This window comes from Cajanus cajan, chromosome 2, assembly GCF_000230855.2.
Source record: "Cajanus cajan strain Asha chromosome 2, NIPB_CcT2T_4, whole genome shotgun sequence".
Lineage (NCBI taxonomy): Eukaryota > Viridiplantae > Streptophyta > Magnoliopsida > Fabales > Fabaceae > Cajanus > Cajanus cajan.
The window spans coordinates 88,621-101,303 of record NC_138518.1 but is presented as its reverse complement, the minus strand read 5'-3'; the positions used below and the strand labels follow the sequence as shown (position 1 = coordinate 101,303).

Here is a 12,683-nt window from a genome sequence, read left to right as displayed (position 1 = left end):
GGACCATTTGCATTGTATACGTGGACAAGGCTGATAAAACTGATTAATTGCATTGTCATTATCTTTTCAAAGATTTCTGATTTTTTTTTTCGAATCCAGCTCTATTCTCCGAAGGTTTATGAGCATATGAAGAGGTTATTTTATCTTCTACCATGGCATCAGAACGAAAATATTGGCTTTAGTGCTTTACTATTGGTTTTTATTTTTCATAAACATCTATTTTCTGTTTTACAAATTGCATGGAAGCCTATTACGAGTGCTTTCAGTCGTTTAAAGAGTTCTGATCTTGTAGGGTAAGTTTAACAATGAAGCCAAAGAATACGAATAATTATTAAAAAAATCTACAAGTAAAATTTTCACAATTTTAAAAGACTAAATTTACTGGCACAATCACAAATATGCAGTAATATAAGGTAAAAGCCATCACAATCTCAGCATGAGCAAGTCCGTTCAAATTGTAATTATTCTGTATCAAGAAGATCAACGGATATTGATGAAGGTATTCTGTGACGCTTCAAAATTCTTGAAGTGGCAACTTTTGCCATTCCATAGCTCAAGACAATGACTCGATCATCGTCCAAATCAATTCGCAAGAATTCTGTGTCACAGCTTTCAATAAGTTGGCGTAAGTGTTCTAAATTGTCAATTTCTGTTCCATTAACCTTCAAAACCTGGGTATTAGAATTTAAATATTAAATCAAATAGTCATCAAAAGATCATCCATTTTGAGTGAATAGTATTAACTTGTAACAATGATCAAAATATTTATAGAACTAGTAATTCTTAGTCCTTATTATAAAAGTGAGAAGGCCAATTCATCCAAAGCATTTGAGACTCAATCCCAAGTAACTCTTAGTCCTTCATGATAATATTGATGACATTCGATGCTTTTGTTCAAGACAAACTTATCCTAAATGACGAGCTCATTGCTTTCGAAATTTCCCATTGGATGAAAAAAAAAGAGAAAATGAAGAAAAGGTTACATGTCTTCTGGTTAGTTTATTCCGCATCCTCACCATCTAATTCAAACTCATTTCCAACTGCTGCAACCTTTGCCGGGAAAGAAGAAAGAAGGAATTGAATCCAAACCCCTAACTCGAGAAAAAAATTCTTCATCTGCACCTGAGACAAGTAACGGACATCCCACTCCGGTAAGCTAGCAAATAATATAGAAGATTCAAATTTTTTAAAGTTCTTTTTAAAACTCAGAAAGTTCCCTTCGATTCGAGTCGAGTGCATAAGCCGCTTTCCCTTTAGGACTCTTGTCTCAAGCCATTGATCTTAGCTTTGGCCCTCTCTGGAAAGGAAAATCTGAAAGCTTCCCTCAAGTAAATATGACAATTAAGAATTGTCTTTATGTAATTATTTTGATACTTAGGAATATCTTTAAAAAATTTGTATTTATGACTATATATAATATCTCTTAGGGGCAATTTAAATATATACAGATCTCTCCAATGTTCTCTCGCTTTTTTTTTTTTTCAACATGGTATCTAATGTCCAAAGAGGCCACTATCATTCGTGTTTAGATGGAACAACTTCCCGGATTTGGCACTCGGGCTTCTGGCATAGTTTGTTGTCTTTATATGATAACACATTTTTCAATGACTAAGCTGACCACTTAGTTTGCTATCGTCATTCTGTTGCAAGATGTATTTACTCAATTGAGTATGTCGACAACATTATCATTATTGGGAAGTGATCACCATGGAATCACACAAGTAAAGCAGCACCTTTATCATCATTTTCAAACAAAAGATCTCGGCAAACTCCATTACATTTTGAGGATAGAGGTGGCACAATTCAAGAATGGTATTGTGATCTCTCAAAGAAAGTACGCAATGGACATTTTAAAAGAAACCTGATTGATGAATGCTAAACTCATGGGCGGTCCTATGGCTCCTAATACCAATCTTCTACCGGTTAGGGAGAGCCATTCTCAGACCCAAAAAGGAAAAGAAGACTGCTTTTAATTTGGAACTCAAGAAGTCTACATAGAGCTACCACGTTTGATGGGAACAAGGATGCTTGGTAAATCACCGATTCATCACCAATGGAGCCAGTAAATAGATATTCCGCACATGGGATGCTCACACACAGGCCCAATTAAAGTTGAATATTGACGATTAATGATTCAGAAATGAAGGTACAAGCCTAGGTTGCATCCTTTTGATCACAAGGGAAAACCAATTTTCTCTGATTGTTACCTGGTCCACTCGAGTGTAGTGACTGAAGTTGCTGAATCATTGGCTTTAAGGTGGGGAATCCAACTGCTTATTCAACACAAGTTTATTCATGTGGTTGTCTCAGATTCTGCTATAGTTGCCAATGCTTTCGGTTAGAGATCAACGGCATCAAGGATTGATTAAATTTTGATGGATTGTTCTATGCCAGCAAATCAGGCATAAGGCTTTAACTTATCGCACTCAAGTAGAGTGGAGAACAAGTCAACTCATATTGCATCCTGTACCCTCATAGGCTCTCAACCGATCTCCCTCATAACCTTGTGGCCAACTTAGGACCTAAGGTAGGTACTGATATACCTAGTTTAGGGCCTGCAACGTTAATGTTCTACTGTAGGTCTTTGACCGACCGATTTAGACTATCATCCATAGGCCAATCAAGCTCATGATAGGTAAAAGAACGATCTATTGCTATGGTGTAACTAACATAAGATAAAGATAAAGATAAAAATATAACCGTCCACTATTTGATAAAGTAGGATACAACAAACCCAACATATGTGGAACCATCAAATAAAGATAATGGAAATACAATTAGAACATAATAGAGACACAATGTAGATAGTTAAGTTTAGAATAAGAGGGAGGCCCCTCTAGAAAGATGTAGATAGAACTCGTGAGCAAAAGATCATCAAGAGAGAGTGAGTGTATTTTGAGTGTTCTAGTAACAAGACCCACTTCATGGCCGAAACATTTTGGCACCCATTCGCCTATTCCACACAATTCCAATATTCCAAAGTTGATCCTTTTGATAGGATGCAAGATCCTAGCCAACATCTAACAAACTTCTGAACTTAGATTCTTATCAGTGAAGGGACTATTAGAGTTCGATGCAAAATATTCATGGGAACATTGAAAAGAGCTATTCCTTGAACATGGAACTCAGCGTCTCTTTGGAATTATTACAACTAATCTTTAGTCACTTGATTCTTGAGCCTATCAAAATTTTGATTATTTTGTCAATTATTTATCTACTATCTACACTTTTAATTCTTTGTCGTGCAATTTCAAATTTTTATTAAATAAAAGCTTGGAGGCATTTTAGTACATGAATTTTATTCTCCCCCCAATTATCCGACCCTAACATGATCCTTGAGTCGTGCTGAGGTTGTGAACAACATGAGCCAACCCTAGTATGATCAACGAGTCGTGTTGAGGTTGCAAATGACACAAACCGACTTTAGTACGATCCTTGAGTCGTGTTGAGGTTGCAAACGACTCGAATATATTCGACCCTGTACGATCAATGAGTCATGTTGAGGTTGTGAACTAGAAAATTTTTCATGACTTCTTTAACTAGCTCGATGTTGAGATGATTGAAAAAAATTTCACATGACAAGTTAGCTTCGTAGCTCAAAAAATTGTCATAATTTATGTCATTTTTTCAACTCAATATTTAGGTGATAGCATTGGTTACTTTCGTAACTTAGAAGTTCTTTATAGTGTGCCTCATTTCACTAACTTGGTATTTAGGTGGTATATCGATTACCTTCGTAACTTAGAAAAAGATTACAAAAGTCTTCAATTTCATCAGCATATGTGCACAAATTCACACCAAAAGGATCATCAAACATAGGAAAGTGCAATTTAACATAACACAGTCTAAGACGAAGGGTCGACTAGAACAACATCAAGTATTTCCCTAAACTAGTCCATTTGTGCTTAAGTCGAGACCAAGATGAGGGAATTCAACTTGCTCCCGAGCAACATCAAAACCCTCCACGGACTTCTCAACAATCTCGGTCTTGGTAGCCGTCAAAAGGTTCTAGGTATCATTCAATTGAGCTTTCAAATCCATGATCTCCTTTTCGCGATCAACAATTGTAGTCTCCAATGCACTTGCTCGTCCTTCTTCCTTGACCAATGTGGTCTTTATCTCTATAAGCTCGATCTCCAAACACACTTTTTCCTCAACAACTACCTTTCTCTCCCTTTCAATATTTGCAATTGTAGCAACCATCTTGTCTATTTGATCCTAAAGTAATAGTGCATCCTTTCTTGGCTTTCTTCCAAGCTTGAGTTGATACCCGACTCTTGTTCTTGGCTACCCAAGATAGAAGGGCCATTCGGTTGACCAAGCCCTCCATCTCTTTATAGATAATGACCACCCCAACTATTTCCACTATGCTTATAACAATTGGGCAAGCGATGCACTTCTTGATTAGTTCGAAATGCGTGAATGATTTGTCCCACAAAGAGGCTGATTATGAACGAATCTTGTGCTACTCTGCTACCTATAGCTTGAAGTGGAGTGGTTTCCCAAGTAGTTTCCTTTGATTGAGCTTTATCATCGCCCTTAATATGATGACCTTCAATGAGGACGATGATCTCGTTCCCTTCGATTTGCAGTCATGGTCTCTTAGCCGTTGGTGAACCTATAACAGTGGTATTGGAGGTGGCTTCACTGACTTTCATGCCATTGTCAGCAACCTTAACAACCTTTTTCTCCTTCAAAATTTGAGCCATCTCAGCATTAAGTGCTCATATGTTCTTCAATAAGAAAAATAAAGGGATCAGAATACAAAGACGTCACTTGATAATCGATGGTCAGTGTGTGAATAACTGTGTATTTATGAAGTTCTAGACCCCTGCTCTCCAACTGTAACAACTTGCCCCAACCAAAAAATCCCATCTTCATTTTTTCAATATTGGTTTGCTCTCCTTCCAATAATGTTTCGAGGTCCAATCCCCTATGAATATTTGGGTTTGATCCCCAATACAAAGGAGAACCCTGAAGAGTAGATCAATTATGCATTGGGGCTCGAACTTGAAAGTATTTTGTTTTAAAATTCTTGTAGGATGATTGGAATAAGCTTATCATGGGGCAACCATTGACCATTAATAGATATCCAACTAGCTTACTTTGAGGCCTTTCTTTCAAAAAAAGTAGAACTTCTCTATAGAAGGGACCACATCGAGTGCCCCACAAAGAATCTTGAATGCTTGGATGAAAGCCCAGTTATTTGGGTGTAGTTGTGTAGGAGCCACATTCAAAATCCGCAACACTGCCTTTAGCAGTTCGGATAATGGGAAGTGTACACAAAATTTTATCACTAAAGTTTTGTAGAAAAAGGTGAAATCTTCCTCTCTTGATGACCGAGCTACGCATATCAATTCGTCGAGTGTGCAAGGGTTCGCTATGATGTTTTCCTTTAATCCATCTTACATCAAAATGTTATTTGGACGAAAGTTTTGCACCACACTCCAGTCAGCATACTCTAACTTCGACCGATGAATATCATCCCTTACCCAAAGAAACAACTCTACATATGTCATTCCCAAACTTCTAGGTACTACTCACTGCCTCTTCCCCCGTAACAAGAACAATATAAAGGAATCAACTAGGGAGAGGGGCATACCTTTAAGTCAAATTCCTGTGATAAATCTCAAACCACCATGCTTTGCCCTCCTTTCTGCCTTACACGATTGCTGAATCGTCACAATTGTGACAAATAGAGAACCAAGAAAGAGAAAAAAATGGGTGAAGCTTTTTGGGGAAACAATGAAGAAGCCATTATGGGAAGTTGATATTTATAGCAAGGAAATAAAATAAATGAAGCATTTATAACATGGAACCATTGGATTGAACCCGTATACGAGAGCCGTAGGATCACATGCCTCTTCATCTCCCAATCAACGCCTTGGGTCTCATTTAATGGCCAAACCTTACATTAAAAGTGTGCCCTTTGAATGATGCCATATGCAGTAGGTGCAGCCTTCGAGTCATGCGCTAGGGTTATCAATGACATGATGCAACACGCGTCTTCACCTTTCAAGGTGACGTTTTTGTCCTTGTCTAACATCAAACAAAGAGTAGAAAAGATTGAAAATTCCTGCTTAAATCTTAGGGAGGATTGTATCCTGAATGATCGTGTGAGCTAAAAATCTAACGTTGGCTAATCAAGTTAATTAGATCATGCATTTTATGAAGAAAGAAACGCAGTAGTATGAGTTGAGAAAGTAAAAACCTTCAATTATTAGTCCTTTTGTCTTGTAGACTCAAGACTATGGGGTTGTGCACCCTCATAGGTTGTCGACCAACCTCCCTCATAGGTTTGTGGCCAACCTAACAGATAAAGCAAGTATTGATCCACACCATTTTATATATTAATTTTTTCGTCTTATAGACTCAAGACTAAGGGGTTGTGTACCCCTATAGGCTCTCAACCAACCTCCCTCATAGGTTTGTGGCTGACTTATTACCTATGGTAGGTATCAATCTACCTAGTTTATGGCCCTACAATGTTAATGTTCTATTGTAGGTCTTTGATCAACCGATTAGTTTTCGTTATACAAGCCAACCAACTTAGACTATCATCCATAGGTCGACTGAGCTCATGATAGGTAAAAAAACTAATCTATTGTTATGGTGTAACAAACATAAGATAAAAATAAAGAAATAACAACCCACTATTTGATAAGGAAGGATACAATAGGCTTGATATACGTGAAACCATCAAATGAGGATGATAACGAAAATACAATCAAAACATAATGGAGATATAGGCTAAATAAAGGAAGACATGATATAGATCGTTAGGCTAAGAACTAGGGGAAGGTCCCCGAAAAGATATAGAAAGAACTGGTGAGCAAAAGATCAAAGAGAGAGAGAGAGACATAGTTGTTTGAGTGCTCTGACAATGAGATGCACTTCAAGCAAAACAAGGCATTTGCATACACATCCCATTCCCTCTCTAATAGTTGAATTTGTTCTATATATGTACCCAATTGTCCTTTCAACCTACTTTTTGTCCATTGCCTTACCCAAACCCATGTTTGTCTCATTACATTTACTAAAGATTCTGTTACCTTACAAAAACAGAGTTTTGGACAAACGATTGACGTCAAATGTGTCTCGTGGCCCTTATTACCTCTTTGCTCCACCAAAGGCATGCTCTGCCATGTCTTCGCTAACAATTCATGCTCAATTGGCGCATTTTGGTTTGCCAAAGCTTAGAAGATGGTTCCTAGTCTCCAAGTTGTTCAGTCTACAATGTGAATCATCTCAACTAGGGAAACACACTCGTAATTTGTTTCCCAATTGAGTCAATAAAAGAGCGTCATCCTTATTTGCCTTAGTTCATTCTAATATTTGGGGTCCTTCCTGTATCACTAGTTCATTTGGTTTTAAGTACTTTGTTACATTTATCAATGATTTTTCTTGTTGTACACAATTATTTTTAATAAAAAACAGGTCTGAGTTGTTTTCTTTATTTGAGAAAATATTAAATTAATAGTATAAATTTAAATTTTATTCCAAAAATGCCTTTTGAATTAAATGATTCATGTAGTGGTTACAATTAATGTTATATTTTTTTACATAAATATATGCATCCACTTGCATGAGAGATGAGAAAGTGTCTCATTAATAGATTTTACCATAAATGATTACCATAAAAAGAAATTAACAATTAATACAAGTGAACCTATATTTCTTATAATTAGGACAAAAAAGAGTACACATTTATTTCTTATATAAATAAGGACAGAAAGAAGTATTATATTGAAAACACATGTCATTTTATTTATTTTTTAGAAACATTTAGTGTTTTTTAACATGTGCTCATGGGCAAACATTTGAAAAACTAGACTTTCTATATATATATATATATATATATATATATATATATATATATATATATATATATATATATATATATAACTCTGATGATCATTGAAGTGATAGGCTGTTAGTTTTCAATATCTACTTAAAATAAAATAAAAAATCTGTCACGTTCATGAACTGATTTTGCCAAGGCATTTTGTCTTTAAAGGATAGCTCTATGTTAAGTAATTTCTAAGCCATATTTTAGTAAGAATTAGCTACGGGGTGGCCATTGCATCTCTAGTATAGTGAATTTTGGAGATCCCATATTTATAAACTAGGTTTTGGGATTAAGTTAGACCTGAACTCAAATTTGAAGAGTGAATTGAAACTATGATGTGATGTGACCATTATATGATTTACTAAAAGAATAAATAACTTAACCATAGACAAGTTGGCACCTGTAATTCTGCAAGACGCTCATATCCGGCATTGATATCATCCATCAGGACCTAAAATAACAAGATATCATTAATAGAACAACCCTTGAACCAAATGTCTGCTTTCATTCGCTAAAACCAACTCGTAAGGAATCTCTACCATATAATAACTTGACCGTTATTTTAAATGAGAAAGTTCACTTTAGTCTCCCCATAGAACTTGGGCAAATAATTTTCTACAGTCTTTACTCCTTTGTCTAAATTAGTTCTACTCGAGTTGAATTTTAAGTTAATTTGACATGGTAAATCTAATCATTAGGAGATGCAAGTTTTGTGCTATCCATTTGAGTGCATTATAAATATCATTCACAGTGCCACAAACTAATGTGTTGCATAACAAGATACTCTCTGCAGAGGCATTATATGCATTATGCCAATCCTTCTTTAGTGTAGCAAAACAAGTAAAATTCATGTGGAGTTAATCATGTCAACAAGCTTTAGAAGGGTAGACACTGTTATAATCCTAAGAAAAGAAATATTATCGGAAAAGCAAAGGAATGAAGCACAACAGCAGATGATAATCCTCCTAGAAGAAACTAAGAAACATAAAAAGCCTTAGCAATTGAGAAAGACACAATGCATGGGGGACCTGTGTCATATCTTGGCAATCACCAGTACAAATCCGGTATTGGGTAAGCACATAACAAAGGTAGAAATAGCAAACGACAGCTATATAAGATCATCACTAGAGTTAAAAAGATATTTACCTGAGAAAGGATAACAAGTTGTTGATTTGCTTTCTTGGGCAATTCCCTCAGTGCCCGTTCACACAAACGACGAGGTGAAGTATTATACCAGTCTTCCCCATACTCATGAAGGTATGGCTGAGTGAGTGGAACAAATACCAGACCAGAAAAAATGTAATAACTAGGAAGTTTATCGAACTGATGAACTGGAACTAAGGGTTGGATCTGAAATGTTGATAGAAATATATTTAACAAAACTATTGTCCAGAACCAACTGGTCGCACAAAACTGTAATTAGTAGGAAATGGATCACACTGCAGTTTGAAGGGGGGAAAACCTGCAGGCATTGTACAGTTAACATTCTCACTGTTTAAATAAATCATTTTTTCCATCATACATTAAAATTATCAAACATTTAAACTAAATTAAGGGGATATTTGGTATGCCGAATATTTTTACTTTCTTGTGAATCTTAAATTAGGAATCTTGATTTCCCTTGTTTCGTAGCTATTTAAAAAAAAAAAAAGATTCTCAGAAATATAGTTTCTCGAAAATCATTTTTATCCCACTTTTTTACAAAAAATTTCCATAGGGGAGAGATGGGAATTCAACTTACCCGAGTTAGGGGAATGCTTTATGTTAAAAAGGCCACGATATCTCTTTTTAAAATAGAAAATCTTTGTCTCTACCCTTTTATTTCTCTTTGTTTCCCTCTCCCTCTCTCTCTCACTCTCACTCTCACTCCCCTTCTCTTCCTCTCTCTCCCTCTCATATCTCTATTCTCTCTCTCTTATATCTCATTATTTCTTGATCTGTCAATTTAAATAATATTATTAAAATCTGTTTTGTTTCTACACTTTAATGGTATTTATTAACACTTATTTATTTGAATGAAATGAAATAATATATTTTTATCCTTCTTATTTATTATGCAACATTTTTCTTTGTTGATTTCTTTTGTTTAATTATGTATTTAAATAATTTTAATTATAAGTTTTCAAATTTTTAAAATAGTTTAATGTCATATTTGTAATAAGATTTGAGTAAATAAATATATTTCATAAGTTTATTTGAAAATACTTAATTCCCAAGAATCCTGTATGAATATTCCCAAGAACCCTTATAGTAACAAAACAAATTTTAACTATTCTTGGAAATCATGATTCTAAGATATGAGAAAACTTCTCTTTTACCAAATGCTCCCTAAGCGTCTTGATCCCCTTCTATTTAAAAGAAAAAATGCAGGGGATCTTAATCCATTATATGTAACGATAAAACAGTAAAATGACAGTGACTCTGTAACCTGGAAATTAAATTAAAGGTTATAGAAGTTTGAACAGTAAAAGATCACAAATTCAAATGAGTAGTCTATTAACACTCAATTTCAAACATAGAAAACCATCTCTTTAGCATTTACTCCATAAAATTAAAATTTATAAAGTCAGTCACCACGGACAGAAATCATTTCAACTTGTTTCCACTCCATAGAGAACATATATTAAATACAAAGGGTGGAAAGTGCAACCACAAGACAACATATCCTATAAAATAGATAAAAGCAAAACATATCATGACACAAATAAAGAATGCAGCAAAGCTGCCCCATCTGCATGCATTGTCAAAAATGTCAACTCCCTGAAGATGTCAATTACCAAAACACCAAAGACAAGCCATACAAACAATCCTATTCTATAGCAAGTTGAAGGTAATCATTCTCTTTCTTACAGGTTGGACAACGACACTAAGCTCATGCTCTTGGCCATCCCGCAGAACCCTGACTGTTGCTTTTTCATTAGGTTTCTTCATAGTTACCAAGTGATCAAATGTTATTCGTTCTCTATTTCGAAAAGTGATGGAAGCTAAGTGAAGGAGATTGATGTTCTCCACTTGTTCCATGCTTGGACCGTGATGCTTTTGAGGTTAACTCCTTGAAATCTCGGAAATCTCCATTGAAGAAGCTTCAAAGGAGGTGAAGTCTATGAAGGAGGTTCGGTTACTTCTCTTGGATAGAGAAGTTTGATGAACCAAGGCAAGGTTGAAGGAACCTTGAGGGAAACCTAAAGAGATAGTTCTCCACGGTTTTTAGGTGACTCTTGATTGAGAGAAAATTCAGATTTCATTCTCAAAAATGTTCAAAAGTATTTTACAATCAAAGAATTACAAGTTTATAGGAGTAGGAAACTTGGAGAGCAAGCTAGTCTTGACCATGGTTCACTAGGAACCATGGTTGAGTCTAGATAAACCGTCCAAGGTCAAGAGGCTTGGAGAGCAAGCTTCTCACTTGGCTTGCTTGGTAAGCTAGCCAAGGAGAAGCTTGTGTTTCAAGCTTCCAAGCTTAAGAAACTCCATGAATTTCGTCCAAGTGTGAACACAAGTGTTCACACAAGTGTGAACACAAGTGTGAACACACTTCTAAGGTGGGCGGCTTCTTGGAATTAATTTACTCCTTTTGATTTGAAAATGGTTAATTTGGTTTAGTTAGGTTCATTCAATGGGAATGGAACCTAGCTAAATCAAATCTATGAAAAATTAGGAGTAAAATGAGTCCAATATGAAAAATTTAGCCTAGGACCACCTTTGGCTAAATTGCTAGGAGCACTCTCTAGCTTACTAAGGAAACTCTCTAATTTGCTAATGCCACTCCTACTAGAAAACTAAGAAAAGAATGTATTTCTAGGTTAGGTTAAATGGAGTCAAAGTGTCCAAGTAACCTACCCTAGAATCAATATACAATAGCTACTAAAAAGGGAAATAAAGTGCCTTACAAATACAAAGGCAAAAATAACCTATACAAAAGAAACTATGTACAAAACATATGAAAAGGTCTTGAAGATCATCCCATTCCTCTTGGTTCTTTTATGATATCACCTCTTGGATTCCTTGGCCTTGGCCATAGTCTATCATCCCCTCCCTCTTGAAAAGGATTTGACCTCAAATCTCGAGGGTCCTCATGATTATTGGCCATACCTACAAATATATAATGAAATTCATCAGAAGTGATATTTTCAACAAATAAATGTGAAAGGAATATCCTAGAAGGAATCCTTTCATGAAACCTAAAGAAATCTATGATACTAGACCTACTAATATAATGAATACGATCTTCTCCTAAACATAGACTAGGTATATTTCTAAATCCTAAAAATGTGCTAAAGCTAAAACTATAGCACACTAAAGACTTAATCCTAAAAACTAAAATATCTTGCCTAAAGTACCCTATGTGGTAAGCTAGGCTTTTCCTAAAAAATAAGGAAAATACTACTAAGAAATTCCCTAAAAAATTTTGGATTATATTATTTGTTGGATAGTTATGAAAAAAATTTGTCACAAGGAACCTTGAAGGTTCAGATGTTATATCCAACAAATAATATATTCCATAAATTGGGTGCATTATTGACACAACTAAGGTAGGAAGACTATCTACCTTGGGCACCACCAAGGAAGTAGCATGAGAAGTAGAACTAAAAGAAGTCCACTTCTCCTTCACAAAATCTTGAAGTTGAGATTCTTTTTCTTTAAAAATAATGGATTTGTGAATCTCTTCTTCAAGACTAGTGGCAGCGTGAGGGTAAGAGTTAAGGTCTTTATGAATAAAGAGAATAGTTTTCATAGGTTCTTTATTGACAAAGTAATTCTCTTTAGACATAACTCCCTTAGAGGATGTTTCTTCCTCTTTACTCTTCCCTACTTTCTCACTTTTTCTTTTTAT

The 12,683-nt window shown here is 35.3% G+C and overlaps 1 protein-coding gene across 1 annotated transcript; it reads right to left on the bottom strand.

Moving 5' to 3' along the window:
• Positions 1–287: 287 nt before the first annotated feature.
• LOC145954083 (protease Do-like 10, mitochondrial) lies at positions 288–12,065 on the bottom strand. Its single transcript, XM_083067760.1, has 3 exons — positions 8,996–12,065; positions 8,250–8,300; positions 288–671 (listed from the first exon to the last, which is right to left on the bottom strand). Exons 2-3 carry the CDS (start codon positions 8,292–8,294, stop codon positions 462–464), a joined length of 255 nt encoding a protein of 84 aa, XP_082923886.1. The 5' UTR covers positions 8,295–8,300; positions 8,996–12,065; the 3' UTR covers positions 288–461.
• Positions 12,066–12,683: the final 618 nt, after the last annotated feature.

What these genes read in the sequence shown, in the direction of transcription:
- LOC145954083 (XM_083067760.1), bottom strand. Translation starts at nt 8,294, where the DNA reads ATGGATGATATCAATGCCGGATATGAGCGTCTTGCAGAATTACAG. An exon ending in AGCGTCTTGCAGAATTACAG is followed by an intron (nt 672 to 8,249) that starts GTGCCAACTTGT and finishes TCTAATACCCAG; the next exon opens with GTTTTGAAGGTTAATGGAAC.